The sequence below is a fragment of the Melanerpes formicivorus genome, unplaced genomic scaffold (assembly GCF_026170545.1).
Source record: "Melanerpes formicivorus ecotype bairdi unplaced genomic scaffold, bMelFor1.0.p_v2 SCAF_95, whole genome shotgun sequence".
Taxonomy (NCBI): Eukaryota; Metazoa; Chordata; class Aves; order Piciformes; family Picidae; genus Melanerpes; species Melanerpes formicivorus.
Window position 1 is genome coordinate 1,564,984 of NW_027142447.1, and position 26,678 is coordinate 1,591,661.

The 26,678-nt window shown below is 49.9% G+C and overlaps 2 protein-coding genes across 7 annotated transcripts in view; one reads left to right on the forward strand and one right to left on the reverse strand.

The window, feature by feature from the left end:
• CFAP91 (cilia and flagella associated protein 91) overlaps positions 1-9,341 on the reverse strand; it is a 49,677-nt gene extending 40,336 nt beyond the window's left edge. Inside the window, exons 1-4 of one of the 3 annotated variants that reach the window (XM_068165943.1) lie at positions 9,245-9,341; positions 7,918-7,982; positions 4,358-4,509; positions 395-478 (exon numbers count right to left, since the gene is read on the reverse strand). In XM_068165943.1, coding sequence (XP_068022044.1) covers positions 395-478; positions 4,358-4,509; positions 7,918-7,982; positions 9,245-9,332 — 389 coding nt within the window. In that variant the 5' untranslated portion in view covers positions 9,333-9,341. Of the gene's footprint in view, positions 1-394; positions 479-4,357; positions 4,510-4,637; positions 4,721-7,917; positions 7,983-9,244 lie in introns of those variants that run through there. The other 2 variants (XM_068165945.1, XM_068165944.1) reach the window with 2 other exon arrangements.
• A 12,729-nt stretch (positions 9,342-22,070) lies between these two features.
• On the forward strand, positions 22,071-26,678 carry COX17 (cytochrome c oxidase copper chaperone COX17). 4 transcript variants are annotated; one of them, XM_068165917.1, is made up of 4 exons: positions 22,071-22,271; positions 22,420-22,565; positions 25,881-25,991; positions 26,468-26,678. In XM_068165917.1, exons 2-3 carry the CDS (start codon positions 22,447-22,449, stop codon positions 25,963-25,965), a joined length of 204 nt encoding a protein of 67 aa, XP_068022018.1. In that variant the 5' UTR covers positions 22,071-22,271; positions 22,420-22,446; the 3' UTR covers positions 25,966-25,991; positions 26,468-26,678. The 4 variants fall into 4 exon arrangements, with proteins under 4 accessions (XP_068022018.1, XP_068022016.1, XP_068022017.1 ...); XM_068165915.1 differs by having other exon boundaries at positions 22,072-22,316; XM_068165916.1 differs by having other exon boundaries at positions 22,072-22,271; positions 22,417-22,565.

Below are 26,678 nucleotides of genomic sequence, written 5' to 3' on the forward strand. Positions count from 1 at the left end.
ACACCAAGCCATGCCTGCAGACCCCCAGAGGCTTACCATCTCCCTGAGCACCAAAACTACACAGCTTTCTGTGATTCTGTGGTGACTCAACCACCTCCCTGGGCAGCCTGTTCCAAAGCCTGAAACCCTTCCAGGGAAAAAAGGTTTTTTTCCTAATGCTCAGCCTAAACCTTCCTTGGTGCAGCCTGAGGCCCTTCCCTCTTGTTCTGTCTGTAGTTACTTGGGAGAACAAAACCCACCACATGATTTGGTTGCTGTTTAGATTTTCCATAGCTGTGATCAAACAACTGACAGAAAAGCCATTAAAAGCTAGGCTCTGGCATCTATTGAAGTGCTCTTTAAACTGCACAAAAGCAAGCTGCTGAATTCTGTTTCAGCTCAGTCCATTCCTTACCGTGCAAAATATTTGTAGCGATTCCTTCCGCTGACTTCAGGATCCTCATAAACAATTCGAGGTAACTGAAGAGAAGATTGAGCTCTAAAAGCCAAAATAGAGAATATCACTTGAGAAGTACTTTCAGCACAGTGTTCTTCCTTATGTTGTTGGTTTGGGGCTGTTTTAATCACTGCTTCCCTGGTTGCACAGTCAAATTCCCAGACTTACACAAGCAATAGCATTTTGGGGTTTTCATGCTCACATATACATAGCAAAACAGTTTGACACTTCATGAATATTTCCCTCTGTGTGTAGGCAAGAAATAGTTATCTAGAATAGAATTAACCAGGTTGGGAAAGACCTCAGACATCATCAAGTCCAACCTATCACCCAACACCACCTAATCAACTCAACCATGGCACCAAGTGCCTCATCCAGACTCCTCTTAAACACCTCCAGTGATGGTGACTCCACCACCTCCCTGGGCAGCACATTCCAATGGCTAACAACTCTCTCTGTGAAGAACTTCTTCATAACCTCCAGCCTAAACCTCTGCTGGCACAGCTTGAGACTGTGTCCTGTTGTTCTGGTGCTGGTTGCCTGGGAGAAGAGACCAACTCCCACCTGGCTACAACCTCCCTTCAGGGAGTTGTAGAGAGCAATAAGGTCTCCCCTGAGCCTCCTCTTCTCCAGGCTAAGCAACCCCAGCTCCCTCAGCCTCTCCTCACAGGGCTGTGCTCCAAACCCCTCACCAACTTTGTTGCCCTTCTCTGGACACCTTCCAGCAACTCAACATCTTTCCTAAACTGAGGAGCCCAGAACTGGACACAGGACTCAAGGTGTGGCCTAACCAGTGCAGTGTACAGGGCACAATGACTTCCCTGCTCCTGCTGGCCACACTATTCCTGATGCAGGCCAGGATGCCATTGGCCTTCTTGGCCACCTGGGCACATTGCTGGCTCATGTTCAGCCTACTATCAACCAGTACCCCCAGGGGAGGTTTAGGCTGGATTCTTCACAGAAAGAGAGATTGCCCATTGGAATGTGCTGCCCAGGGAGGTGGTAGAGTCACCATCACTGGAGGTGTTCAGGAAGAGACTGGATGGGGTGCTTGGTGCCATGGTTTAGTTGATTAGATGGTGTTGGGTGATAGGCTGGACTCAATGACCTCAAAGGTCTCTTCCAACCTGGTTAATTCTATTCTATTCTATTCTATTCTATTCTATTCTATTCTATTCTATTCTATTCTATTCTATTCCATTCCATTCCATTCCATTCCATTCCATTCTTTATAGCCTATCTCATGTCACTAAGGTGTCATTTCCTTATCTCTATGGAACTCCTGAAAATCATGGGTTTTGTAAGACCATTTTTGGCAACTTGTAAGAATCCTAACCTCAGATGCATGGGATTGTGGGTGCTGGAGATGGTTGCTGCTGCCCAATTTTATATACAGAGGTATATTTCCAGAGATACAATTAACAACAGACAGCATTGTTTGAGAGCTGGGATCAAAACAGAGGATTGCAGGGCAAGATCAGTTGTCATCAAATACTTCATCTAAGCCCTGTGAGCTGCATTGTGGCACTCAGGGAGACACAGTATGTCTACCCACTACAGCAAAGCCTGCAGAGGTGCTTCATTAACCTTCAATTTACTGCCAAGGTAAGTTTAAAGTCATCTCATCCCAGGGCTTTCAGTCATATCCCATAACAAAAGGGAGGAGAATGTTTCAAGATGCAGGGCAGTAACCTGAGATACTTGCTCAGCACTAATCAACCTATTATTTGGGAGTTGTTTGTAATTCAAATGAGATAATTGAGCTGATGGCTAGTTCCACTAGCTGACTCTAGATAGCAGGCCATTGCTCCATCCAGATGGATTCCTGTTTCATTCAGCACAGGTGGGCACTTATTCTTAAGATCTAACTTTATTAGCATAAGCTGTTCATCCTATTATGCTGCCCTTATAGGCACAATGGGAGCCCAGTGAAATAGCCCCTTCTATTCCACAGATCCTGCCTCTTGCATGCCCTTGATTTACATCTGCTGACTTTGCTGAAATAAATGAGCACTTATTCCTGGTAACCTTGCAGAGGCAATGCAACTACTGAGAAGACAGCTGGGAGATATTCTGTCCTCTGTATCAGCAACACAGTCACTCAGTGCAGGCTGAGAGAGAGGGGATGTTTTTTTCCCAGTTTTTTGTTAATTGCAGGACATTTTGCACCTACATGTTGTTGATAGGTAAATCAGTTTGAAGGCAGCACAGGTATCAAGTAAGTTCTTGCGACAGCACAACAGGCTGGGGTCAGAGTGGCTGGAGAGTGGCCAGGTAGAGAGGGACCTGGGGGTGCTGGTCGATGGTAGGCTGAACATGAGCCTGCAGTGTGCCCAGGCGGCCAGGAGGGCCAATGGCATCCTGGCATACATCAGGAACAGTGTGGCCAGCAGGAGCAGGGAGGTCATTCTGCCTCTGTACACTGCACTGGTTAGGCCACACCTTGAGTCCTGTGTCCAGTTCTGGGCCCCTCAGTTTAGGAAGGAGGTTGAGTCACTGGAACAAGTCCAGAGAAGGGCAATAAAGTTGGTGAGGGGTTTGGAGCACAGCCCTGTGAGGAGAGGCTGAGGGAGCTGGGGCTGCTTAGCCTGGAGAAGAGGAGACTCAGGGGAGACCTTATTGCTGTCTACAACTACCTGAAGGGAGGTTGTAGACAGGCAGAAGTTGCTCTCTTGTCCTAGGCAGCCAGCGCCAGAACAAGAGGACACAGTCTCAGGCTGCACCAAGGGAGGTTTAGGTTGGATGTTAAGAAGGAGTTCTATACAGAGAGTGATTGCCCATTGGAATGGGCTGCCCAGGGAGGTGGTGGAGTGGCTGTCATTGGAGGTGTTCAGGAGGAGACTTGATGGGGTGCTTGGTGCCATGGGTTAGTTGTTTAGGTGGGTTGGATTGGTTGATGGGTTGGACACGATGATCTTGAAGGTCTCTTCCAACCTGGTTTGGTTTGGTTTGGTTTGATACCAAAGAGAAGAGGCTGGCCACCTCCTCGCTCCACCCTCCCTTCAGGTAGTTGTAGACAGTGAAAAAGTCTCCCCTCAGCCTCTTCTCCAGGCTGAACAAACCCAGCTCTCTCAAATGCTCCTCCTAGGACACATGCTCTAGGCCCTTCACCAACCTCACTGCACTTCTCTGGACATGCTCCAGCACTTCCATGTCCTACTTACAGTGAGAGGCCCAGAACTGAACACAATACTCAAGGTGTGGCCTCAGCAGTGCTGAGTACAGGGGGACAATCACCTCCCTCCTTCTGCTGGCCACAGTTTCTAATATAACCTAGGATGCCATTGGCCTTCTTGGCCACCTGGGCACACTGCTGACTCATATTCCATTGACTATCAACCAGCATCCCCAGGTCCCTCTCCTAGTTGCAGCTTTCCAGCCACACATTCCCAAGTCTGTAGCTTACCATGAGTTTGTTGTGACCTAGATGGAGGACCTGGCACTTGGCCTTGCTGAACTTCAGACAGTTAGCTTTTGTCCCATTGGTCTAACCTGTCCAGAACCTGTTGTACATCTTGCCTACCCTCTAGCAGATCAACAGAGACACCCAGACTGATGCCATTTGAAAACTTACTGAGGGTGCCCTCAACTCCCTCACACAGATCATTAATGAAGACATTAAAAAGAACAGGCCCCAGTACTGAACCCCAGGCTGTATCTGAGCTGTAAGAGACTGGAATGACTCTCTTCTCTTTCTCTGCCACCATTGCAAAGCAGACAACACAGGGACGAAGGAATCTGCAACATCCACCCCGTAAGAAACAGATGGGCAACCATACTCCACAACAGCTGCAATCTCTTAATTCCAAGGGAAATGTAAGTAGGAGCAAATTGCAGTCATCTCCACTTCAGTGTGCATGCATTTTTTTGTTGGGTTTGTGTGTATGTTTGCTTTAAATTATCCAACCACAGAACACTTACGCAGCAAGCTGCTGAAGAGTTTCCAGGCGCTGCTGAGCCCTCCTCCTCCATCTTGAGTCCATCAGTGGAGGCCCTGGATCTTTCCCCTCCAAGCACTGACTGGAGCATGGTAAATGGATCAAGCTGCTAAACATGCTGCTGAGCACTGGTGCCTTTGCATGGACACAAAGAAGAGGGGCAGCGATTTAGTGATTCCAAACAGCACTGAGGAGATCAGAATTTCAGACTGCTGTGATCTGCAGGACTGCACATTTGGGAGGGGGGAAAGGAGGCAGCATACATATGCTAATGATGTCAGCTGGTTAGATGGCACTTCTCAAGATGTGGAGCACACCAGACTAGCAGCAGATGCACAGAGAAGTCTTTTGGCTGTTTTCCGGTGTCGAAACTTATATATAAATCAAAGGGTCTAACAGCTCGTTACATAAAGGAGTCAGTGTGCAGTAACTGTGAATGTGCAGCAAAGTGAACTTCTAGCACATTACCCCAAGTAACTCTCTCCTAGTTGCTGTGCTCCAGAAATGAAGCAACATCTTCCACTTCAGGAGTAAAGTTACATCACTTTGTACTGCAACACTTTTAGCAGGCGGTAAAAATATCTGGATGGGAGTGAAGCACACACAAGTGACTGCATGAGAAAAACCCACACCTTCCCTTCCAAGCATTAGCCTCCCTGGGTAGATGTGCCTTGAGTCTCCAAGCTGATGGTTGCCAATAATCTTTGCAGTCATGACTCGAGTGGAAGGGATGTAGGCTACATGGGCTTGAGCTTCTGGAAAGTCTGGAATGGGGTTTGAATTGTGACTTGCCCCTCGCAGGTGCATTTGGGGTAGCGGTGACATTTCAGTCCACCGACTCACCAGGGTGTAAGAGAGTGTCAGATGATGAAGATCCAGGCAGCCTACTATGAATAGCTGCTTGCTGGAAATGAGATTGCATTTCTGCTTTGTTTTTTTCTTCAAAGGCAATCCAACTGCCAATGCTTTGGAAAACTCTACATCACCACAGCCCCTGTCCACTCCATTTTGGAACACTATAAAGAACTCAAAGTTGTATTGTTTTTAGAATAAACCAGGTTGGAAGAGACCCTCGAGATCATCAAGTCCAACCTATCATCCAATACCATCTAATCAACTAAACCATGTCACCAAGCACCCTATCAAGTCTCCTCATGAACACCTGCAATGACAGCGACTCCACCACCTCCCCAGGCAGCCCATTCCAATGGGCAATCACTCTCTCTGTGTAGAACTTCCTCCTGACCTAAACCTCCCCTGGTGCAGCTTGAGACTGTGTCCTCTTGTTCTGCTGCTGGTTGCCTGGGAGAAGAGACCAACCTCTGCCTGTCTACAACCTCTCTTCAGGTAGTTGTAGAGAGCAATAAGGTCTCCCCTGAGTCTCCTCTTCTCCAGGCTAAGCAACCCGAGAAATAGAATCTGTGTAGAATCATAGAATGGTTTGGGCTGGAAAGGGCCTCCAGTTCAACTCCCTTTCCAGTAAGCAGGGATATTCTCAACTAGATCATTAGCAGTGTCCCAGGTGGCCAAGAAGGCAAATGGCATCCTGGCCTAGGATCAGGAACAGTGTGGCCAGCAGGAGCAGGGAATTCATTGTGCCCTGTGCTCAGTAATGGTTAGGCCACACCTTCAGTCCTGTGTCCAGTTCTGGGCTCCTCAGTTTAGGAAAGATGTTGAGTTGCTGGAAGGTGTCCAGAGAAGGGCAACAAAGCTGGGGAGGGGTTTGGAGCACAGCCCTGTGAGGAGAGGCTGAGGGAGCTGGGGTTGCTTAGCCTGGAGAAGAGGAGGCTCAGGGGAGACCTTATTGCTGTGTACAACTACCTGAAGGGAGGTTGTAGCCAGGTGGGGGTTGGTCTCTTCTCCCAGGCAACCAGCAGCAGAACAAGAGGACAGTCTCAAGCTGCACCAGGGGAGTCCAACCCTTCCCTGGGCAGCTTGTTCCAGTGCCTGACTGAATACTGAGTTTTTCCCAATATCTCAGTCTGGGGCCATTTCCTTTTGCCCTGTCACTGGTTACTTGGCAGAAGAGACCAACACTCACCTTACTACAACTTCCTTTCAGGGAGTTGTAGAATGAGATCTCCCCTCAGCCTCCTCTTCTCCAGACTAAACAATCCCAGCTCTCTCAGCTGCTTCTCAGAAGACCTGTTCTCCAGACCAGATTTGTTACCCTTGTCTGGACCAGCTCCAGCCTCTCAATGTCTTTCTTGTAGTGAGGGCCCCAAAACTAAACAGATTTCTCAAGGTATGGCCTCACAAGCGTTCAGTACAGGGGCATGACCACTTCCCTGGTCCTGCTGAACACACTATTTTTGATATAGGATGGTTCATGCTCTGCCAGCTGTCCACCAGCACCCCCAGGTCTTTTACTGTCAGGTAGCTTTCCAGCCACTCTGACCCAAGTCTGACATGTTGACTGGGGTTGTTGTGACTGAAGGGCAAGACCAGCACTTGGCCTTGTTAAACCTCACACAACTGAAATTTCAGAGTTCAAATAGCTGCCTTGCAGGCTCTGTCAAACACACAGCTTCAGGAGGACTCTGTTTAAAATGCAGTTCATTGTGCAGTTGCACCAAGTCTGTTTTCTTTTGGCTTTCTTTCTATATGCAGCCAGTCCAGCCATCAAGCACTGCTGTCTAAAGGTATGACTGCCACTCCCACAGACATGCCCTAGCTGGTTTTAAAGTACCTAGGGTGAACACTGATAGCAGGGGAGCAAATGCAATAGGGAGCTAAGCATAGGCTAACTAGCTAAAGGCCTAGCTAGGAAGTTAAACTGTGCTGACCTTACATGAAAAATCAGGATGGGTCTGAGATCTTTACAGGCTGCTTAGCTATTGCTACCTAGCTCATTTTAAACTGTCTGCACCTTGAGCTGTAGTGCAAGTATATCCCAAGTGAGGAGGCACTGTGTGAAAGGCCAGAAGGCCAGTGGCATCCTGGCCTGCATCAGGAACAGTGTGGCCAGCAGGAGTAGTGAAGTCATTATGCCCCTGTGCTCAGCACTGGTTAGGCCACACCTTGAGTCCTGTGTCCAGTTCTGGCCCCTCAGTTTAAGAAGGATATTGAGACACTTGAACATGTCCAGAGAAGGGCAACAAGGCTGGGGAACGGCCCCAACTCCTTCAGTCTGTCCTCACAGGAGAGGTGCTCCAGCCCTCTGATCATCCTCCTGGCCCTTCTCTGGACACATTCCAGCACCTCCAGATCGCTCTTGGAATAGGGGCTCCAGAACTGGAGGCAGTACTCCAGGTGGGGTCTCAGCAGAGCTGAGTAGAGGGGGAGGATCACCTCCCTTGACCTGCTGGCCACACTTCTCTTGATGCAGCCCAGGATCTGATTGGCTTTCCAGGCTGCAAGTGCACACTGAGAGCTCCTGTTGAGCTTCTCCTCCACCAGCACCCCCAAGTCTCTCTCCTCAGGGCTGCTTTCCAGCCAGTCCCTGCCCAGCCTGGATTTGTGCCTGGGATTGCCTCGAACCAGATGCAGGACCCTGCACTTGGTCTTGTTGAACCTTATGAATTATCTTCAGCCAACACCTACCACTTTATCACCAAACTGAACATGGACATCTGACTTTGAATGGTCCTTCTCACTTGACAGTGGGTCTGAAAGATAAGGAATAAAATGTAACCAGTTACATATTTGAGGCATCTGCTTGAATCATCAGGCTTAAATTCCCTCTTCTGTCCATAACAGAGTATAAATCAAACTAGGAGAGAAAGAAAATGAAATACATGTCTCCATATCAAAGAAATTCCACCATCACACAAATGAGCCTCAGAGCTGTAACACTACCATGCTGTGGAACAGGAGCATGAGCAAAATAAACTCTACTTTTGAAATAAAATCTACATCTTTGGAAAGCGCCAACTTCAATAGACAATGAGGATGTAAAAGAGGAAAAATGAAACCATGTTGCAATGGTAATCAGGGGAAATACACTGTATGAGGGTCAAGAAAACAGCAATGATGCTGGTGAAGGGTTTGGAGAACAAGTCTTACAGGGAGAAGCTGGGAGAAGTTCCCAGAGGGAACTGGGATTGTTTAATCTGGAGAAAAAGAGGTTGAGGGGAGACCACCTCACTCTCCACAACTCCCTGAAAGGCAGTTGGAGACAGGGGGGTGTTGGTGTCCTCTCCCTAGTAACAAGTGATGAATAGAAATGGCCTCAAGTTGCACCAGGGGAGGTTTAGGGTTGGCTATTGGAAGAAACTTCTTCACTGAAAGGGTTCTCAGACACTGGAACAGGCTCCACAGAGAGGTGGTTGAATCCCATCCCTGCAGGTGTTTAAAACATGCAGAGATGTCGTGCTGGGGAACATGGTTTAGAACCAGACTTGGTAGAGTTATGTAACAGTTAGACTCAATGATCTTAAAGGTCTTTCCCAGAATAAACGATCCTATGATTCCATGATGTTTCCCTCTGGGATATAGAGAAGGCTTTCCTTCAACTCGCCAGTGTGTCCTAGTCCCAAGGCTCTCCTCACTCCTGGCAACTGTCACTGCTGTCGGCCCCAGTGCCTAACCCCTGTGGGGCTCTGCCTTGCCCCCGGGGCAGCACCCAGTTCCCAGTTCCAAACCTGCTTTCCCTTCCAGATAGTTGCCGGTCGCTTGCTGAAAGCCCCTTGGTCGTCTCTGGCTGGCCGGCCAGCAGGAGAGGCCCGAGGAGAGATGGGAGCTCCGCCTGGGCAGCTACAGCGCTTCACCACCCTCCCCATCCCCTCGCCCACCACCCCGACCCCCGCCCCGGGCCCAGCCCACCCCCGCTGGACGCGGTCCTCCTCCCCACGGAGAGGGTCAGGTTGCCGCACCGGTGCCCCCCCCTGCCCCGGGGCTGTAGGTGGGGCGGGGGGCGCAGGTTCGGTACCGTAGGGGCAGTCGCAAGTCCGGCCAGGAGCCGTCTGGCCGTCCTCTAGGAGCGGAACCTGCACGGGGCCCGACAGCGAGCGGCTCATGGCGCCTCGGGCTGCTGTTGCCATGGTGCGGGCGGGGGCGGGCCCGGGGAATGCCACGCTCCCTGCAGCGGGCCGCTACTGTGGGGGCGGGGAGCTCTTCCACCGCCGCTTCGGCCGTAGCCCAGTGGGCTGTGGCTGTGGCTGCCTCGCCTCGCCGCGGCTCAAATTTCCGGAGAGCCTTAAGGCTGTGAGGTAACGAGGTCCGGCCGCCGCCATCTTGGGCTGCCGCAGGCGGGGCGCGGAGGGGGCATGGCGGCGGCGAGAGCGGCTAGCACTGCCCTGCCACCGGCGTGCGAGGAGCATGGCGGCGGCGAGAGGGGCTAGCACTGCCCTGCCACCGGCGTGCGAGGAGCACGGCGGCGGCGAGAGGGGCTAGCACTGCCCTGCCACCGGCGTGCATGGAGCATGGCGGCGGCGAGAGGGGCTAGCACTGCCCTGCCACCGGCGTGCATGGAGCACGGCGGCGGCGAGAGGGGCTAGCACTGCCCTGCCACCGGCGTGCATGGAGCACGGCGGCGGCGAGAGGGGCTAGCACTGCCCTGCCACCGGCGTGCATGGAGCATGGCGGCGGCGAGAGGGGCTAGCAGTGCCCTGCCACCGGCGTGCGAGGAGCATGGCGGCGGCGAGAGGGGCTAGCACTGCCCTGCCACCGGCGTGCATGGAGCATGGCGATGGTGATTAGTGCCCTGCCACGGGCGTGCAAGGAGCATGGCAGCGGCGAGAGGCACTAACGCTGCCCTGCCACCGGCGTGCAAGGAGCATGGCAGCGGCGAGAGGCACTAACGCTGCCCTGCCACCGGCGTGCGAGGAGCATGGCGGCGGCGAGAGGCACTAACGCTGCCCTGCCACCGGCGTGCAAGGAGCATGGCAGCGGCGAGAGGCACTAACGCTGCCCTGCCACCGGCGCGGAAGGTCTCTCATGGCCCCCACCGCCGCCTCTTGGTCAGCTGATCGGGGCGGAATGACAGCCCTGGGCTCAGCTGTCCTCCCTTCCCCAGCAGTGTTTGTGGAGAGATGTGGGCTGTGCGGTGGAACGGGCAATGGGGCGGGGGGGCTGCAGTTCATAGAAGCACAGAATCAATAAGGTTGGAAAAGACCTCAGAGATCATCGAGTCCAACCTGTCACCCAACACCTCAGGACTAACTAAACCCTGGCTCCAAGTGCCAAGTCTGATCCCCTCTTGAACACCTCCAGGGATGGTGACTCCACCACCTCCCTGGGCAGCACATTCCAATGGCTAACAACTCTCTGTGAAGAACTTTCTCCTGACCTCAAGCCTAAACTTGCCCTAGCGCAGCTTGAGATTGTGTCCTCTTGTTCTGGTGCTGAGTGCCTGGGAGAAGAGACCAACCCCCTCCCGGCTGCAACCTCCCTTCAGGGAGTTGTAGACAGCAATGAGGTCTCCCCTGAGCCTCCTCTTCTCCAGGCTAAACAACCCCAGCTCCCTCAGCCTCTCCTCACAGGGCTGTGCTTGAGGCCTCTCCCCAGCCTCACTGCCCTTTGGACATGTTCAAGTGTCTAAATATCCTTGAACTGAGGAGCCCAGAACTGGACACAGGACTCAAGGTGTGGCCTAACCAGTGCTGAGCACAGGGCACAGTGACTTCCCTGCTCCTGCTGGCCACACTGTTCCTGATGCAGGCCAGGATGCCCTTGGCCTTCTTGGCCACCTGGCCACACTGCAGGCTCATGTTCAGCCAGCTGTCAACCAGTACCCCCAGGTCCCTCTCTGCCTGGCTGCTCTCAGCCACTCTGACCCCAGCCTGTAGCACTGTTGAGGGTTTGGGGCCTAGGTCGAGGGTAAACTTAGGGTAGGCATAGATTAGATACAAGGAAGAAATTCCTCCTTGTGGGAATAGTGAGACTGGAATAAGTCCAGGTAAATTGTGAATACTCTGTGCCTGGAAGTGTTCAGAGCCAGGTCTGATGGGCCTCTGAGCATCCTGGTCTGGTGGATGGTGTCCCTGCCCATGGCAGGAAGGCTGGAATTAAGATGATCCTTAAAGGTCCCTTCCAACACATTCCATTCTGTGATTGCTTTTCAATAGCTCTTGCTCTAGTTGTGTTATATGATGGTTTCCAGTTCCTCTGGACACTCCCTTGGTGCTTAAGGAAACCGGTGTAGCAACTAGAGCTGGGGACTGGATTCAAGCTTGGATATTCTTAGTACTGGATTTGCTTGTTAATTGCTTAGGACTCCCTTGGCCATCAGATGGTGAAACTAGGCTTGGTATTGATTGCCTTGCAGGCCCTGCAGGCTGCAGCTGCTTTGGCACTTGTAAAGCACCTTGAGAGACCTGCACAATGCATTACAAATCAACACTACATTTGCAAAACGTTGCTGTATTTGCAAGGAGGAGGCCATGATCTTCTGTGAGGAACGAAGTTGGAAGCTCCTTTGTGCTGTCAACCAAGAAAGGCTAATGCTTTTGTCAGCCTGAGGAGATTTGGAGGCACTGCTGCCAAGACTTTCAGAATAGGACATAAAAATCAGCAGAACTACAAATTTGCCTTCTGCCCATAATCTCATACCAGGTCCCTCACCTTAGTTATTTTTCTGTGTTATTTTCTGTATACAGAGAAATCACTCGCAGCTTGCCACGTCTGACACAGTTGTGGCCCCTCAGTGCTTCATCATGGAGGAGCAATGTGGTTCCAGCTTGCTTGGATCTGCCAGTTGGCAGACAGACATTTTAATTCAACTCTGAATGCTGGTTTCCTGTTTCAAAGCCCCATCACATGTTTGAAGCAACAGCTTTTTTTCAGGGCAGTGGATCAAAATGAGTTGGTTGGAGACTCAGGTGTGCATTAGTCACAGCTTTGTTGCTGACTGACACCTGTAGGATACTACTTTCCACGATGGAGTGATCGCAGTATCACAGTATAACTTAGGTTGGAAAGGACCTCGAGGATCATCGAGTCCAACCTATCAACACAGACCTCATGACTAGACCATGGCACCAAGTGCCACATCCAATCCCCTCTTGAACACCTCCAGGGATGGGGACTCCACCACCTCCCTGGGCAGCACAATCCAATGATGAACGACTCGCTCGGTGAAGAACTTTCTCCTCACCTCGAGTCTAAACCTCCCCTGGCACAGCTTGAGACTGTGTCCCCTTGTTCTGGTGCTGGTTGCTTGGGAGAAGAGACCAACCCCTTCCTGGCTACAACCACCCTTCAGGTAGTTGTAGAGGGCAATGAGGTCACCCCTGAGCCTCCTGTTCAGTTAAACAACCCCAGCTGCCTCAGCCTCTCCTCACAGGGCTGTGCTCAAGGCCTCTCCCCAGCCTTGTTGCCCTTCTCTGGACGCGCTCAAGTGTTTCGATGTCCTTAAACTGAGGGGCCCAGAACTGGACAATGATCCATGACCAAAGATACTGAGCAGGCTTTACTAAAGAGCTTTACAGTGTGATGCCTTATTGTAGTTACTGTCAGGGGCAGCCAAAGTCACTTATAATAGAGTTGCCCAGAATTTATCATTGTTTCCTTTGTTGTATCTCATTTGATTAGAGCTCACTCATTTCCCAGCTGAAATGTTTCCCTACTAGACATTTGCCCTGAGGCAACGAGGTGTGTAAACTGTTCTGTGGCCAAAAATTAGTTCTTTCTTGGCTCCACCCTCTCACATTTTCCCACTTAAAGGTTTTCAGAGATGACTGGATGCAGGTGTCCTGGAATTCTGGGCTTTTTTGGATGAGGAAAGGAACAACAGAACACTTGCCTGAGTTCTTGATGAGAGTACAGCAACATGCCAGGGCATAGCCTATCACATGAGTGCTCTCTGGAGTTACGGAAGATCAAAAAGGTGCTATTAACTTTAACCACATTAAATTGGACTAAATAGAAGATGTTGCCACCTTCTTGTTTGTTTGTTCACCACCAGCTGCCTAGCCCCACTGCCTCTCATGTGTTGGTAGTTTAGAATAAACCAAACCAGGTTGGAAGAGACCTTCAAGATCATCGTGTCCAACCCATCAACCAATCCAACACCACCTAAACAACTAACCCATGGCACCAAGCACCCCATCAAGTCTCCTCCTGAGCACCTCCAATGACGGCGACTCCACCACCTCCCCAGGCAGCACATTCCAATGGGCAATCACTCTCTCTGTGTAGAACTTCTTCCGAACATCCAACCTGAACCTCCCCTGGCGCAGCCTGAGACTGTGTCCTCTTGTTCTGGTGCTGGCTGCCTGGGAGAAGAGACCAACATCCACCTGTCTACAACCTCCCTTCAGGTAGTTGTAGAGAGTGGTAAGGTCTCCCCTGAGCCTCCTCCAGGCTAAGCAACCCCAGCTCCCTCAGCCTCTCCTCACAGGGCTGCGTTCCAAACCCCTCCCCAGCTTTGTTGCCCTTCTCTGGACTCGTTCCAGCAACTCAACATCCTTCCTAAACTGAGGAGCCCAGAACTGGACACAGGACTCAAGGTGTGGCCTAACCAGTGCTGAGTACAGGGGCAGAATGACCTCCCTGCTCCTGCTGGCCACACTGTTCTTGATGCAGGCCAGGATGCCATTGGCCCTCTTGGCTGCCTGGGCACACTGCTGGCTCATGTTCAGCCTACCATCGACCAGTACCCCCAGGTCCCTCTCTGCCTGGCTGCTCTCCAGCCACTCTGACCCCAGCCTGTAGCACTGCATGGGGTTGTTGTGGCCAATGTACATGGGGAACCATCTCAGGAGACTGAGGTGGCTGAAAACTAACCTGTCACAAAATAAAAGTTTTCAGGTCTCCTCACAGGGTTTGTGCTCCAAACCCCTCACCAGCTTAGTTTAGCTGCCTGTGGAAGAGGCTGAGCCAAATGCATTTTACCTGGCATTAACCTTGAGATAAGACAGTGTGATTTACTGCAAGATGAAGTACTGCTACCTTGTTGATGGACTTGCTGATGTGTTTGACCTGTCAATTCAGACAAAGAAGTGGGAAATTTAGACAGGGTAGGATTAGGCTCCAACCTCCCTTCAGATAGTTGTAGAGAGGGATGAGGCCTCCCCCTCAGCTTTATTTTCTTTAGACTGAGCAACCCCAGCTCCCTCAGATGCTCCTCGTAGGTTATGTCTTCCAGTCCCTTCTTAAGCCTTGTTGCCCTTGCCTGGACACTTTCAAATGTCCAGGCACACCAGGGCCAATGGCATCCTGGCCTGCATCAGGAACAGTGTGGCCAGCAGGAGCAGCATTCTGCCCCTGTACACTACACTGGTTAGGCCACTCCTTGAGTCCTGTGTCCAGTTCTGGGACCCACAGTTTAGGAAAGATGTTGAGTTGCTGGAAGGTGTCCAGAGAAGGGCAACAAAGCTGGGGAGGGGTTTGGAGCACAAGCCCTATGAGGAGAGGCTGAGGGAGCTGGGGTTGCTTAGCCTGGAGAAAAGGAGACTCAGGGGGAGACCTTATTGCTCTCTACAACTACCTGAAGGGAGGTTGTAGACAGGCAGGGGTTGGTCTCTTCTCCCACGCAACCCGCACCAGAACAAGAGGACACAGGCTCAAGCTGTGCCAGTGGAGCTTTAGTCTTGAGGTTAGGAGGAAGTTTTACACAGAGAGATTGATTGCCCATTGGAATGGGCTGCCTGGGGAGGTGGTGGAGTCACCATCACTGGAGGTGTTCAGGAGACTTGATGGGGCGCTTGATTGCAAAGTTTAGTTGATTAGGTGGTGGTGGATGATGGGTTGGACTCGATGATCTTGAAGGTCTCTTCCATCCTGGTCTGGTCTATCCTATCCTATCCTATCCTATCCTATCCTATCCTATCCTATCCTATCCTATCCTATCCTATCCTCTCCTATCCTCTCCTATCCTATCCTATCCTATCCTATTCTAAATGGCTCAGTGTCCTTCTTGTAGTGAGGGGCCCAGAACTGAACACAACACTCGAGGTGTGGCCTCATCAGGGGGTTGATCACCTTACCTGTTCCTGCTGGCCACCACGTTTCTAGTACAAGCCAGGGTGCTATTGGATTTCTTGGCCACCTGGGCACACTGCAGACTCATATTCAGATATAGCATTAAAAACACTGTTGAGGCTTTGATGCAGCCGTGCATGCTAAAATTAATATATTGGTACTCAATTGGCAATTAATTAGCGTGGTATTTCCCATTCTTGCCACACGATGTCAGACTTTCTCCATGTAGCACAGCGTCTGAACTGGGTGGTGCCCCTTCTGCACTCTGGTAAATGTGAAGTGAAATTGTCCCATGGACCCACCCAAACTAAGCCCTGATTACCATTCCCTGTCCCATTTCCATATGGTTTACTAACCGAGTGTAATAAACACCTCTTCCCAGATGTGTGGTTTAGAAGGAGCAGGAAGGCAGCAGCACGAAGCTGTAGTCAATGCAGTCTCCAGGTTTTTATCCAGAAGAAGGGAGCTTTCCTCTCTGCCCATCAGAAGAGATGGTGAAGGAGAGCGAGGAAAAGAGGAAGGTGTGGTCACTATTTCTGGCAGGAAGCAGAGGTAAGTCTCAGATGTGAGAAGAGGACACAGTCTCAGGCTGCACCAGGGGAGGTTTAGGTTGGATGTTAGGAAGAAGTTCTATACAGAGAGAGTGATTGCCCATTGGAATGGGCTGCCCAAGGAGGTGGTGGAGTCACCATCATTGGAGGAGTTCAGGAGGAGACTTGATGGGGTGCTTGGTGCCATGGGTTAGTTGTTTAGGTGGGTTGGATTGGTTGATAGGTTGGACATGATGATCTTGAAGGTCTCTTCCAACCTGGTTTATTCTAAGATATGCTATGAAATCTAATGTTTTATAGACTGAGGTCTTGACTCTGTGCTGGCTTTTGGCATTACCTCATTTGTAACTTACAACCTCTTCTGTAAAAATGGCCTTGGAGTACTGATTGGGGCAAATGGAGCTTTGCCAAAGTGCAGTTCTTTGGTTTCTTTGTGCTGTTCTTGCTAAGAGCTCTGCTAAGAAGCATCTTGTGATACAACTAGTGAAACAGAAAAAACAGATTAATCTTTGTAGGAGGCCTGTTGTCTCTTTTAATAGAATTGTTGACATATTTCCTATACTAAACTCAAGTCTACAGATGAGGGTAGCCTAAAATGCCAACATGTTCATTGGCATCCTTCAAGTGCCATTTCTTTTCAAAATTACACCTTCCCCCTGTTCCTTGCTGCCTCAATGAGTAGCAGAGTCAGCCTACATCCTAAGAGAACAACCAGGAGAACAATTTGATGGAAGGAGAATGTTACATTGACTTAAACCAGACAGGACCTCATCCCATATTTCTGGTTTAGAAGTTGGAATGAGCTTATATCCTCAAAGCAATCCAGCTACTTCTTGTTTCCAGAGACATGGATGAGAAATGTGCTTAGAGCTAGGTTAGGATTGGATTCCTTATCTGTTCTTCCTGAGAGTTTGGCTCCTGAGCCTTTGTCTGAATAGTAAATAAATGTATTTGCTGGTAGCTGCCTGTTGAGCTGAAGGGAAGAGAGAAGTGCTATATCATCAATTAAACCTCAAAAATATGTACTTATCATGCTTTAATTGCAATCCACTGGACAGAGGTTAGCTGAGGGCTAGCACACTTTCAGGGGTACAGGGTAGGTCTACCAGAAATGAGAGTGAGACAGCACTGTCAGGACACTCAGGCTGTGGAAATGAAAAAGCTAGAATCAGATGGGGGCTGTGCAGAGCCCTCTAAAGGACTGGGGAAGGATGCATGGGTATCACTTCCCTTGTGTAAGACAACAAAGGTCTGTGTTCTCTTCAGTCATGAAAATTCCCCTGTGTTTCCCCTCTGTGTTTGCATGCACCTACATAGCCCTTCTCACGTCTCAAATGGTGGAAACTGGGCAGAGCACAGTACAGAGTCTAGAGCACATCACTGGTGTCTTGACATAGTATCATTGTATCAGTCAGGGTTGGAAGGGACCACAAGGATCATCTAGTTCCAACCCCCCCTGCCATGGGCAGGGACACCCCACACTAGATCAGCCTGGCCACAGCCTCAGCCAGCCTGGGCTTAAACACCTCCAGGGACAGGGCCTCAACCACCTCCCTGGACAACCCATTCCAGGGCTTCAACCCTATCATGGGGAAGAACTTCCTCCTCACCTCCAGCCTCAATCTCCCCACCTCCAGCTTCATTCCATTCCCCCTAGTCCTATCACTACCTGAGATCCTGAGCAGTCCCTCCCCAGCCTTCCTGTAGCCCCCTTCAGATACTGGAAGGCCACAATGAGGTCACCTTGGAGCCTTCTCTTCTGCAGACTGAACAGCCCCAACTCCTTCAGTCTGTCCTCACAGGAGAGGTGCTCCAGCCCTCTGCTCATCCTGGTGGCCCTTCTCTGGACACCTTCCAGCACCTCCAGATCCCTCTTGTAATAGGGGCTCCAGAACTGGACGCAGTACTCCAGGTGGGGTCTCACCAGGGCTGAGTAGCCCTAATGATTCCTGCCAGGCTTCAAGTTAGCCCCACAGTTTGTTGGGAATGTTAAACCATTTTACATAGAGAAGCTTCACATTTCATAAAACATGATTGTGGGGGGTTTAGCCTATGCCTTTAAAAGTTAGTTACAGATTCTGAGCAGAAGTAAGCCTGGCCAGGACTGAAATGCACATCCAACATTAGATGATGCACATCTGGCATTATGGTAGAGCTGTCACATGCCTGGAGGCCCAGTCCTTCTTGCCTCCCATGCATGTGGAACAGGAAGGTGATTCTATAGCAGGGTACAAAATGCCACTTTCTTTCTTTTGCCATGTTTCTTCTTCCTTATAGAATAATACAATCATAGAATCAATAAGGTTGGAAGAGACCTCAAAGATCATCAAGTCCAACCTGTCACCAAAGACCTCATGTCTACTAAACCATGGCACCAAATGCCACATCCAGTCCCCTCTTGAACACCTAAGTATTCAGGTCCACCACAGTAGGACTCATCATTAGCACTCAGATAATTAATCATTAACCACTGGAAAACTTGGCAAGATAACTCCATCTTTGCAGCACGATTTTGCTGACTGTCTCTTGAGCAAGATGTCCCTCAAGCCCATCTTGCTTTGGTTCCTCCTCTCCAAACAATTCTAGGAGGACATCTCAGAGATCTATCAGGGGTTGGCTATAGAACATTGGAATCCCTTCTCTTGCTGCTCTGGCTTTCACAATGTTGTATGCATGGCAAATTCATAATCTTTACTTAGATGCGTGGATATGTTTTCAGAGAGCAGTGAAAAGAAGAGGGCTAGCATGAAGGTGATGGCTGTCATAATATTAGCACAAACAGGGAGAGATGTGCAGAAGCAAGTAGTTTGGGTAATTCTTGAAACCAGTTTTGCTGCAAATTTTGATCAAGATGAATTTCTGCCCTACCTGTCTTTGCAGGAGAGTCACTGTCTTCTTCACTGTGGAGGCCACAGAGTCTTCATTCCAGCAGGAAGCTCAAGACGTTCTGGGATGCTGTGGGCCTAGCCCTGCAGCGTCAGAGACAGAAGTTCTGGTTCTAATGGGGAAGGTGGCTGCAGTCCTGCAAACTGCCTTCCTCCAGCCTCTGATGCTCTGAAGATTTGGCCACATTTCTAGCAAGAGATAATCTGTTGCAGTACCAGCTTGTAGGGTATTCAAAGACACTGAAAGGCCTTAAAAGTAATTTTGATTCTACTCTGGTTTCCTTAAAGGCTCGCTCGCCTGTGTGTAAGGAGACTCTATTCATGCAGCCTTTCATGGTGCCCTCTCAAGAGGGGCAGGTTCAGTGCTGTGGTACAGCATGCCTGCATGTGTAACTCATGCTGTAGTCCTGAAACGTGAGGATTTCCCTCTTCAGCATGGGAAGGGACTGGCACATCACTTCTTGAGGGGATTTTTTAGCCCAGCGAACCACCTGCCTTCACCTAAAGACCAAGTTTGAAGATTAGAGAGGATGTATTTAATCACCTTAGAGTCTCTCCCATTGTACTACACAAGAGCAAAGTCCTCCTGTCCTGGCATTCATTCTCTCCCAGACCTTTAGCAGCTGAAGGCCTGCAACTCTGATAAAAAAGATGAACTTTTATCCTGTACTTGGGCAATTAATGTAATAGGTAACAAGGCTCTGACAAGTCATCCTGTTCAGAGCTTTCTTTTTTTCAGGATGCTAAAGGGTTAGTGGTTCCCCAAATAGGCACTGCATGAAAAACACCAAAATATCTTCAGCTCTGTTTCACTGCACAGATTTTCCACAGCTAAGTTTCCTTTCTCTCGTGTGTGTCAGAAGTGTGAGAGCTATGGAAAATCCTGGGCTAGCCCAGACAGCTACTTTCAACTGGTGTTGATAGGGACTTACCCTACCTAACTGTGACACTGAATACAAAAGTATTCTTGAGGTTCCTTGAGAAGTCTGCTCATGTGAGTGTGGCAAGTACTTCTCCTGTTTTTGGCCAACCATTCTTTTAGTGGGCTGAAACTGGTGATACAAGAAGCCAAAGGCAATGAGTGCAGTGCTGCTGTGATGTCTACACATCATGAGTTACTTCTCTATGTTCTTTAATTCTAACAAAGGGCTGTATAGGGAAAATAGTCTGGAACCCTCAGGCAGCCTGGGCAGCCTCCCCCTATTTTACCCTTAAGTGCTCTAACACCAGAGCTATAAATGTCCAGTACTATCTGTAGTCCTGGTACTCTCACATGTGGCATCAGGCTGCCAAGTAGTATGGTACATTGAGGGAGGGTCTTTTTTTCATTATCTCTGAGGGAGTTGGGGCTGCTTAGCCTGGAGGAGACTCAGGGGTGACCTTATTGCTCTCTACAACCACGTGAAGGGAGGTTGTAGACAGGTGGATGTTGGTCTCTTCTCCCAGGCAGCCATCACCAGAACAAGAGGACACAGTCCCAGGCTGCACCAGGGGAGGTTTAGGCTGGAGGTTAGGAAGAAGTTCTACACAGAGAGAGTGATTGCCCATTGGAATGGGCTGCCCACGGAGGTGGTGGAGTCACCATCACTGGCAGTGTTCAGGAGGAGACTTGATGGGGTGCTTGCTGCCATGGGTTAGTTGATTAGGTTGGTTGGATTGGTTGATAGGTTGGACGCAATGATCTTGAGGGTCTCTTCCAACCTATTCTATTCTATTCTATTCTATTCTATTCTATTCTATTTTATTCTATTCTATTCTGTCAGAGACCCTGAGATTTTCATGGAATTGCCTTTCCTGGATACTGGCTCTGACAATTTTCCAGCAGTTTCAGCTCATTAGCCTGCCCTTAACTATTCCTCTTTGGCTGGTAGATAAATCTGTTCATCCTGATGCATAGCTTTAATGTCATTCTCCTGTCACTGTCAGCAGGAAGAGGAGGTGCCACAGAGATGCCTCCATGATGAAAACAGAAGAGTTTCATCTACCCATGCAATGAAAATGTGGAGCTTTGGACTTTTTTTGGAATAGGGCTAGGTTCTACTTCTCACCTTGCTTTGCAAGAATGAGACATAAACAAACCCTTTCCTATCATTTATTCATTCAAGGAGCAGGAGTCAGTGGTTCTGGCATTCACCTCCACGATGCAGAGAAACAGAAGAGCAAAACCCTCAACAGAGAATGTTCTCATTTCTGGCCTGGCTTGTTAGAAGACTAACTACTGAAAGTGATTAAATAATTCTGTCTTGCCCTGGGTTCCTGAAACCAAAGGGGTTGCTTGATATTTCCTGCCTTGCACCTACATATGCACTCCTCACAGAGGGGTGTATATATATAGTGTCTCTCTGTGTGTGTGTGTGTGTGTGTGTATGTATATACACACATACTCCTCACAGAGGTGTGTACATGTTGGCTGTTGCAGACTGGGTAAACAACCCTGCTTTTGGGAGCCCTTATTTTCCCCATTGCTTGAGTAGGATAAAAGAGCTTTAGGTAGCTGGCTCTGGCAGAACCAAAATGAAGGGCCATAAAGGCGATGAGAGGACTGTGGCTTATGAGGCTGAGTGACCTGCGGCTCTTTAGCCTGAAAAGACTGGGAGGGGATCTTATCAATGCATATAAATACGTAAAGGGTGGAGGACAAGAGGGTGAGGCTGGGCTCTGCCGTGGAGCCCAGCAACAGGACAAAGAGCAGTGGGTACAAACTAGAACACAGGAGGTTTCACTTGAATTTAAGGAGAAACTTCTTTCTGTTGAGGGTGGCAGAGAACTGGACTAGGCTGCCCAGAGAGGTTGTGGAGACTCCTGTGAAAACTTTCAGAACTTGCCTGGACATGTTCCTGGGCAGCCTGCCTGAGCTGAACCTGCTTTAGCAGAGCAGTTGGACTTGATGGTCTTTAGAGGTCCTTCCCAACCACCACCCCCCCCTCCTCCATTCTGTGACATCCTGTCGGTGACCGCTTGCAAAAGCTGCGGCGGGTGCAGGTTTTATCAGCCGATGACTTTTATTTTTCACCTTCCTGCCTGCTTCCATCTCTCCCCCCCCCCCCCCCCTTTTTTTTCTTGTTTGTTTTGCTTTTTGTTTTGTTTCCCTCTTCTCTCTTGCTCCTGCGCTAGTGTGTTTAGTTGTGTTTTGTTTTGTTTGCCTCTTCTCTCTTGCTCCTGCGGCAGTGTGTTTTGTTCAGTTGTGTTTTGTTTTGTTTGCCTCTTCTCTCCTGCTCCTGCGCTAGTGTGTTCTGCTTTGTTTAGTTGTGTATTGTGTGCCTCTTCTCTCGCTCCTGCGGCAGTGTGCGTTCCCGGGGATGTTTCTCTCGACACGGCGTTCGGTGGCGACGGAGCGGGGCAGGGTTTGTGATGCTAACGCTACGCGTGTGTTGCGAGCTCACAGCCCAGACGGCCGGCTGAGGGCAGCGAAGAGCGGCGGCGGCGGAAGAGGACTAACGAACTGCAGCTCCCAACGCTACGCGTGTGCTGCGAGCTCACAGCCCAGACCGCCGGCTGAGGGCAGCGAAGAGCGGCGGCGGCGGAAGAGGACTAACGAACTGCAGCTCCCAGCACACCACGGGAGCGGAGGTGACCTGGGCGGAGCGGAGAGAAGAAGGTTAGTGGGAAGCAGCGGGACCCAGCGGAACCCTCTAGGCCTCAGGTAGCGATCCCAAGGAGCGCAGCCGTGCCTCTCGCCGCGCGGCTGGTATCGGCCGGGGGCCTGTTCGCAGCCTCTCCCGGCCGTTCTTCCTCTTCCTTAGCAGGCTGTGGCCGCAGGGAAGCCGCTCGCCATGTCGACGGTGGCCGCCGCCAGCTGCGACAGCAAGGTCGCGGGGGAGGCGCGGGAAGAGAAGAAGCCGCTGAAGCCCTGCTGCGCCTGCCCCGAGACCAAGAAAGCGCGGGACGCATGGTGAGCGACCCGGGCTCCGCCGCGGGCTCCTCGGCTCCCTCCGCGTCCAGCCGCAGGGCACTTGAACCGTCCCCTGCCCGCCCGCCCGCCTCTACAGCCTGGCCCGGCGCGGGCAGGGTTTCTTCCCTCGCCTCGCTGCTTGTGTCCATTAAGGAGTTTCTGCCTTTGCCAGCGTGCCAGGGTGATTCAGCCTTGCCCACCCTGGCTGGGGGTGCCGGGGCGTCCAAAGAGAGCGGGGAAGGGGAAGGGGGGGAATGTCGGAAGGGGGAAAGGGAGAGCGTCGAGGAGGAGGAGAAAACGTCTTAAAAGGATAAATGAGAAATGAAGAGGTTAATCTCTTGTAGCCCTTGTGTAAAGGAGGTTTCAGAGATGAGATTTTAATGCTGCTTACGAGTCATCACTCCTATTGACTCGCTGAAACAGGTATGAGCCAACACTTGGTGCCATGGGTTAGTAGTCATGAGGTGTTGGGTGACAGGTTGGACTTGATGATCTTTGAGGTCTTTTCCAACCTTATTGATTGTATGTGCTCAGGTGGCCAAAAATGCCAAGAGCATCGTGGCCATTGTCAGGAATAGTGAGGCCAGCAGGACCAGGGAAGTGATTGCCCCCCTGTGCTCAGCACTGGTGAGGCCACGGTTTAAGTCCTGGGTTCAGTTTTGGGCACTCGCTGCAGGAAGGACATTGAGGTGCCAGAGAAGGGCAGTGAAGCTGGCTGGAGAAGGACTTGGGGTTGCTTAATTGGGAGAAAAGGAGGCTGAGGGGAGAGCACCTTGCCCTCTACAGCTACCTGAAAGAAGGTTGTAGTGAGGTGGGTGTTGGCCTCTTCTTCCTAGTAGCAAGTGATATGATGAGAGGAAATGGCCTTAAGTTGCCCCAGGGAAGGTTTAGGTTGGATATTAGAAGAAAATTCTTCACTGCAAGGGTTCTCAAAGATGGAAATGTGCTCCCCAAGGAGGTGGCTGAATCTTTGGAGTTGTTTCAAAGATGCAGAGAAGCGGTGCTGAGGGACACCAGCTTAGGTAGAGGCAGATAACGGCTGGACTCCCATCATCTTAAAGGTCTTTTCCAGCCCAAATGATTCTATGACTCTTGAGTACCAGGAGGCAGTCACATTTTTATTGTTTAATTGATTATATATGCTGCTCTCTTTTAAATAACAGTGGTTTTTTTAAGGTTTCTCACTGAGATGCAAAGTTCTGCAGTGATGCATATAGCTGCATTTGTAATTACAGGCTAGTCACCATCAGAGGACATATCAAATACCATGCAATACACCTCCAAAACAGAGTACCTTTGACTATGACAGTTAATCTTTTGAGTACTTGAGTCCTGTGTCCAGTTCTGGGCCCCTCAATTTAAGAAGGACATTGAGACTCTTGAAAGTGTCCAGAGAAGGGCAACAAGGCTGGGGAGAGGCCTTGAGCACAGCCCTGTGAGGAGAGGCTGAGGGAGCTGGGATTGTTTAGCCTGGAGAAAAGGAGGCTCAGGGGAGACCTCATTGCTCTCTACAACTACCCAAAGGGAGGTTGTAGCCAGGAGGGGGTTGGTCTCTTCTCCCTTGCAACCAACACCAGAACAAGAGGACACAGTCTCAAGCTGTGCCAGGGGAAGTTTAGGCTCGAGGTGAGGAGAAAGTTCTTCCCAGAGAGAGTTGTTAGCCATTGGAATGTGCTGCCCAGGGAGGTGATGGAGTCACCATCCCGGGAAGTGTTCAAGAGGGGATGGGACGTGGCACTTGGTGCCATGGTTTAGTAGTCATGTGGTGTAGGGTGACAGGTTGGCCTTGATGATCTCTGAGGTTTTTTCCAACCTTATTGATTCTATGATTCTAAGTATAAAAACTTACCTTGCAACCATATGGTACTTTGTTTTTTACCTAACAGGTGGTATGGATGTTATTCAGTAGGTGACAATATCTCTTGTATGAAGTTAGGGGTGCATGTTTAGTTATGTGGTAAAGTGAGTCCAGAAGGGGTTGGTAGAATGCAAGCCCTGGGTCAGATGGAGCTGCCCTGGCTGGCCAGCAAACCTGTCCATGCTTACTGTAGTAAAACTTAGGTGGTTAAAAAAGTTTTTCACAATTGGGTAGTTTTCTCCTTTGGCAGCAAGCATAGCATAACACAGCAGATGGGGGTCAGGCCTGTCACCTGTGCTCTGGAGAGCAGAGCAGTGGAATCCCCACTTCTGGGGACAGGAAGCTCTCTGCCAGTCAGTCCAAGGGCAAGTCTGAACTAGTTTTGCCATATGTGATGTGTTTGGTTATGTATTAGACAGAGGAATGAGTAACATCAAAAGTTGCCATATGTTAGGTTCCCTAAATACCAACTGAAGCTGGAGTAAAACCTTTACTGGTCGATCTACACAGCATTGCTCTCTTACTGGAGAAAATTGTTTCTATCCCTGCTGAATGATTTCAGAACTGGTTGCTGATCATAATCAGCATACCAGATGGAGTGATGCCCCAGCCTTGTGTTGTGTAACAAATCCCTGTCCAGACTTGCCCAGAATAGACACCAGGCTGTTAATAGGAAATTGGTTAAGCCTTTCATTAGTGTTTTAAGTGCACAGCTCTAGACTTGGGCACCTTTTTGAGACAGTAGTATGCTCTCCAAAACAAAAAGTGCTGCCCTAAACTGGATAGGCAAAAAAAAATCTCTAGAGCCTCATAGAGATATTTGATTGATTTGATATATTGATCTTAGACTCTTAGAATCTTAGACTCAATAAGATTGGAAAAGACATCAGAGATCAAGTCCAACCTGTCACCCAACACCTCAAGACTACTAAACCATGGCTCCAAGTGCCAAGTCCAATCCCCTCTTGAACACCTCCAGGGATGGGGATTCCACCACCTCCCTGGGCAGCACATTCCAAAGGCTAACAACTCTCTCTGTGAAGAACTTTCTCCTCACCTCGAGCCTAAACTTCCCCTGGCACAGCTGGAGACTGTGTCCTCTTCTTCTGGTGTTGGTTGCATGGGAGAAGAGACCAACCCCCACCTGGCTACAACCATCCTTCAGGTAGTTGTAGACAGCAATGAGGTCACCCCTGAGCCTCCTCTTCTCCAGGCTAAACAACCCCAGCTCGCTCAGCCTCTCCTCACAGGGCTGTGTTCAAGGCCTCTCCCCAGCCTTGTTGCCCTTCTCTGGACACTTTCAAGAGTCTCAATGTCCTTCTTAAATTGAGGGGCCCAGAACTGGACACAGGACTCAAGTACTCAAAAGATTTGCTGTCACAGACAAAGTCTTGTGGCTCTGGCTGGTATTAAGCACACTTCTGTTGCTGAACTTCAGAAATGTTTTTGTTTTGCAGCATCATTGAGAAGGGGGAAGAAAATTGTGGGCACCTGATTGAAGCTCACAAAGAGTGCATGAGAGCTCTGGGCTTCAAGATATGAGTGAGATGAGCAGGACTCTGAATATGGTGAGTATGGCCTTCAGGATCTCTGCCTCTAAAGTGCCCTGGCATCATGACTGATGCCACTGGAAGGCCCAGAGTACTGTTTGTGATGGCAAAGGTATCTTCCTTATGGGAGGGAAGACAAAGTAGGTGTCACAGTATAACTAAGGTTGGAAATGACCTCGAGGATCATCGAGTCCAACCTATCACCACAGACTGCAGTCATTGGCACTGGAAGTACTGCTGCCCTTTTTGGGGTGGTGAAGCCTTCTGTCAGTGTAACAGTCTGTGTGAGGATCCCTTCAGCAGCAGAATATGGTTCTGCCCCTCGGATTCTAGTAGACCTGAACTGCAGCTTGAGATTTCTAATCCTAGAGCAGTGTGTGGGTGGTTTCTGTGGGACTGCTGCTGGGAGTTGGTTTTGTTGATTCTTGAACCACCCCTCAGTATCCAGTGGGAATGTATATTTTGTGAAGCTGTCTTTTCTCTCTCTCTCCTAGGTCATGTCTGTGGTGTGACTGTTTTGGGAAGCTGGACAATAAATTATTTCTGCTAATTGCTTCAAATATAAGGAAAGAATCTATTTATATAAACAGAGTCTTTAGTGATCAACTGTGCATCACATCTGTGGCTTTTCCACTGTCAACTCTTGACTGCTGCTATAGAAACTGGTTTTTTTTTCCCCCCCTCTTAATAAAAGTCTGAAAATGA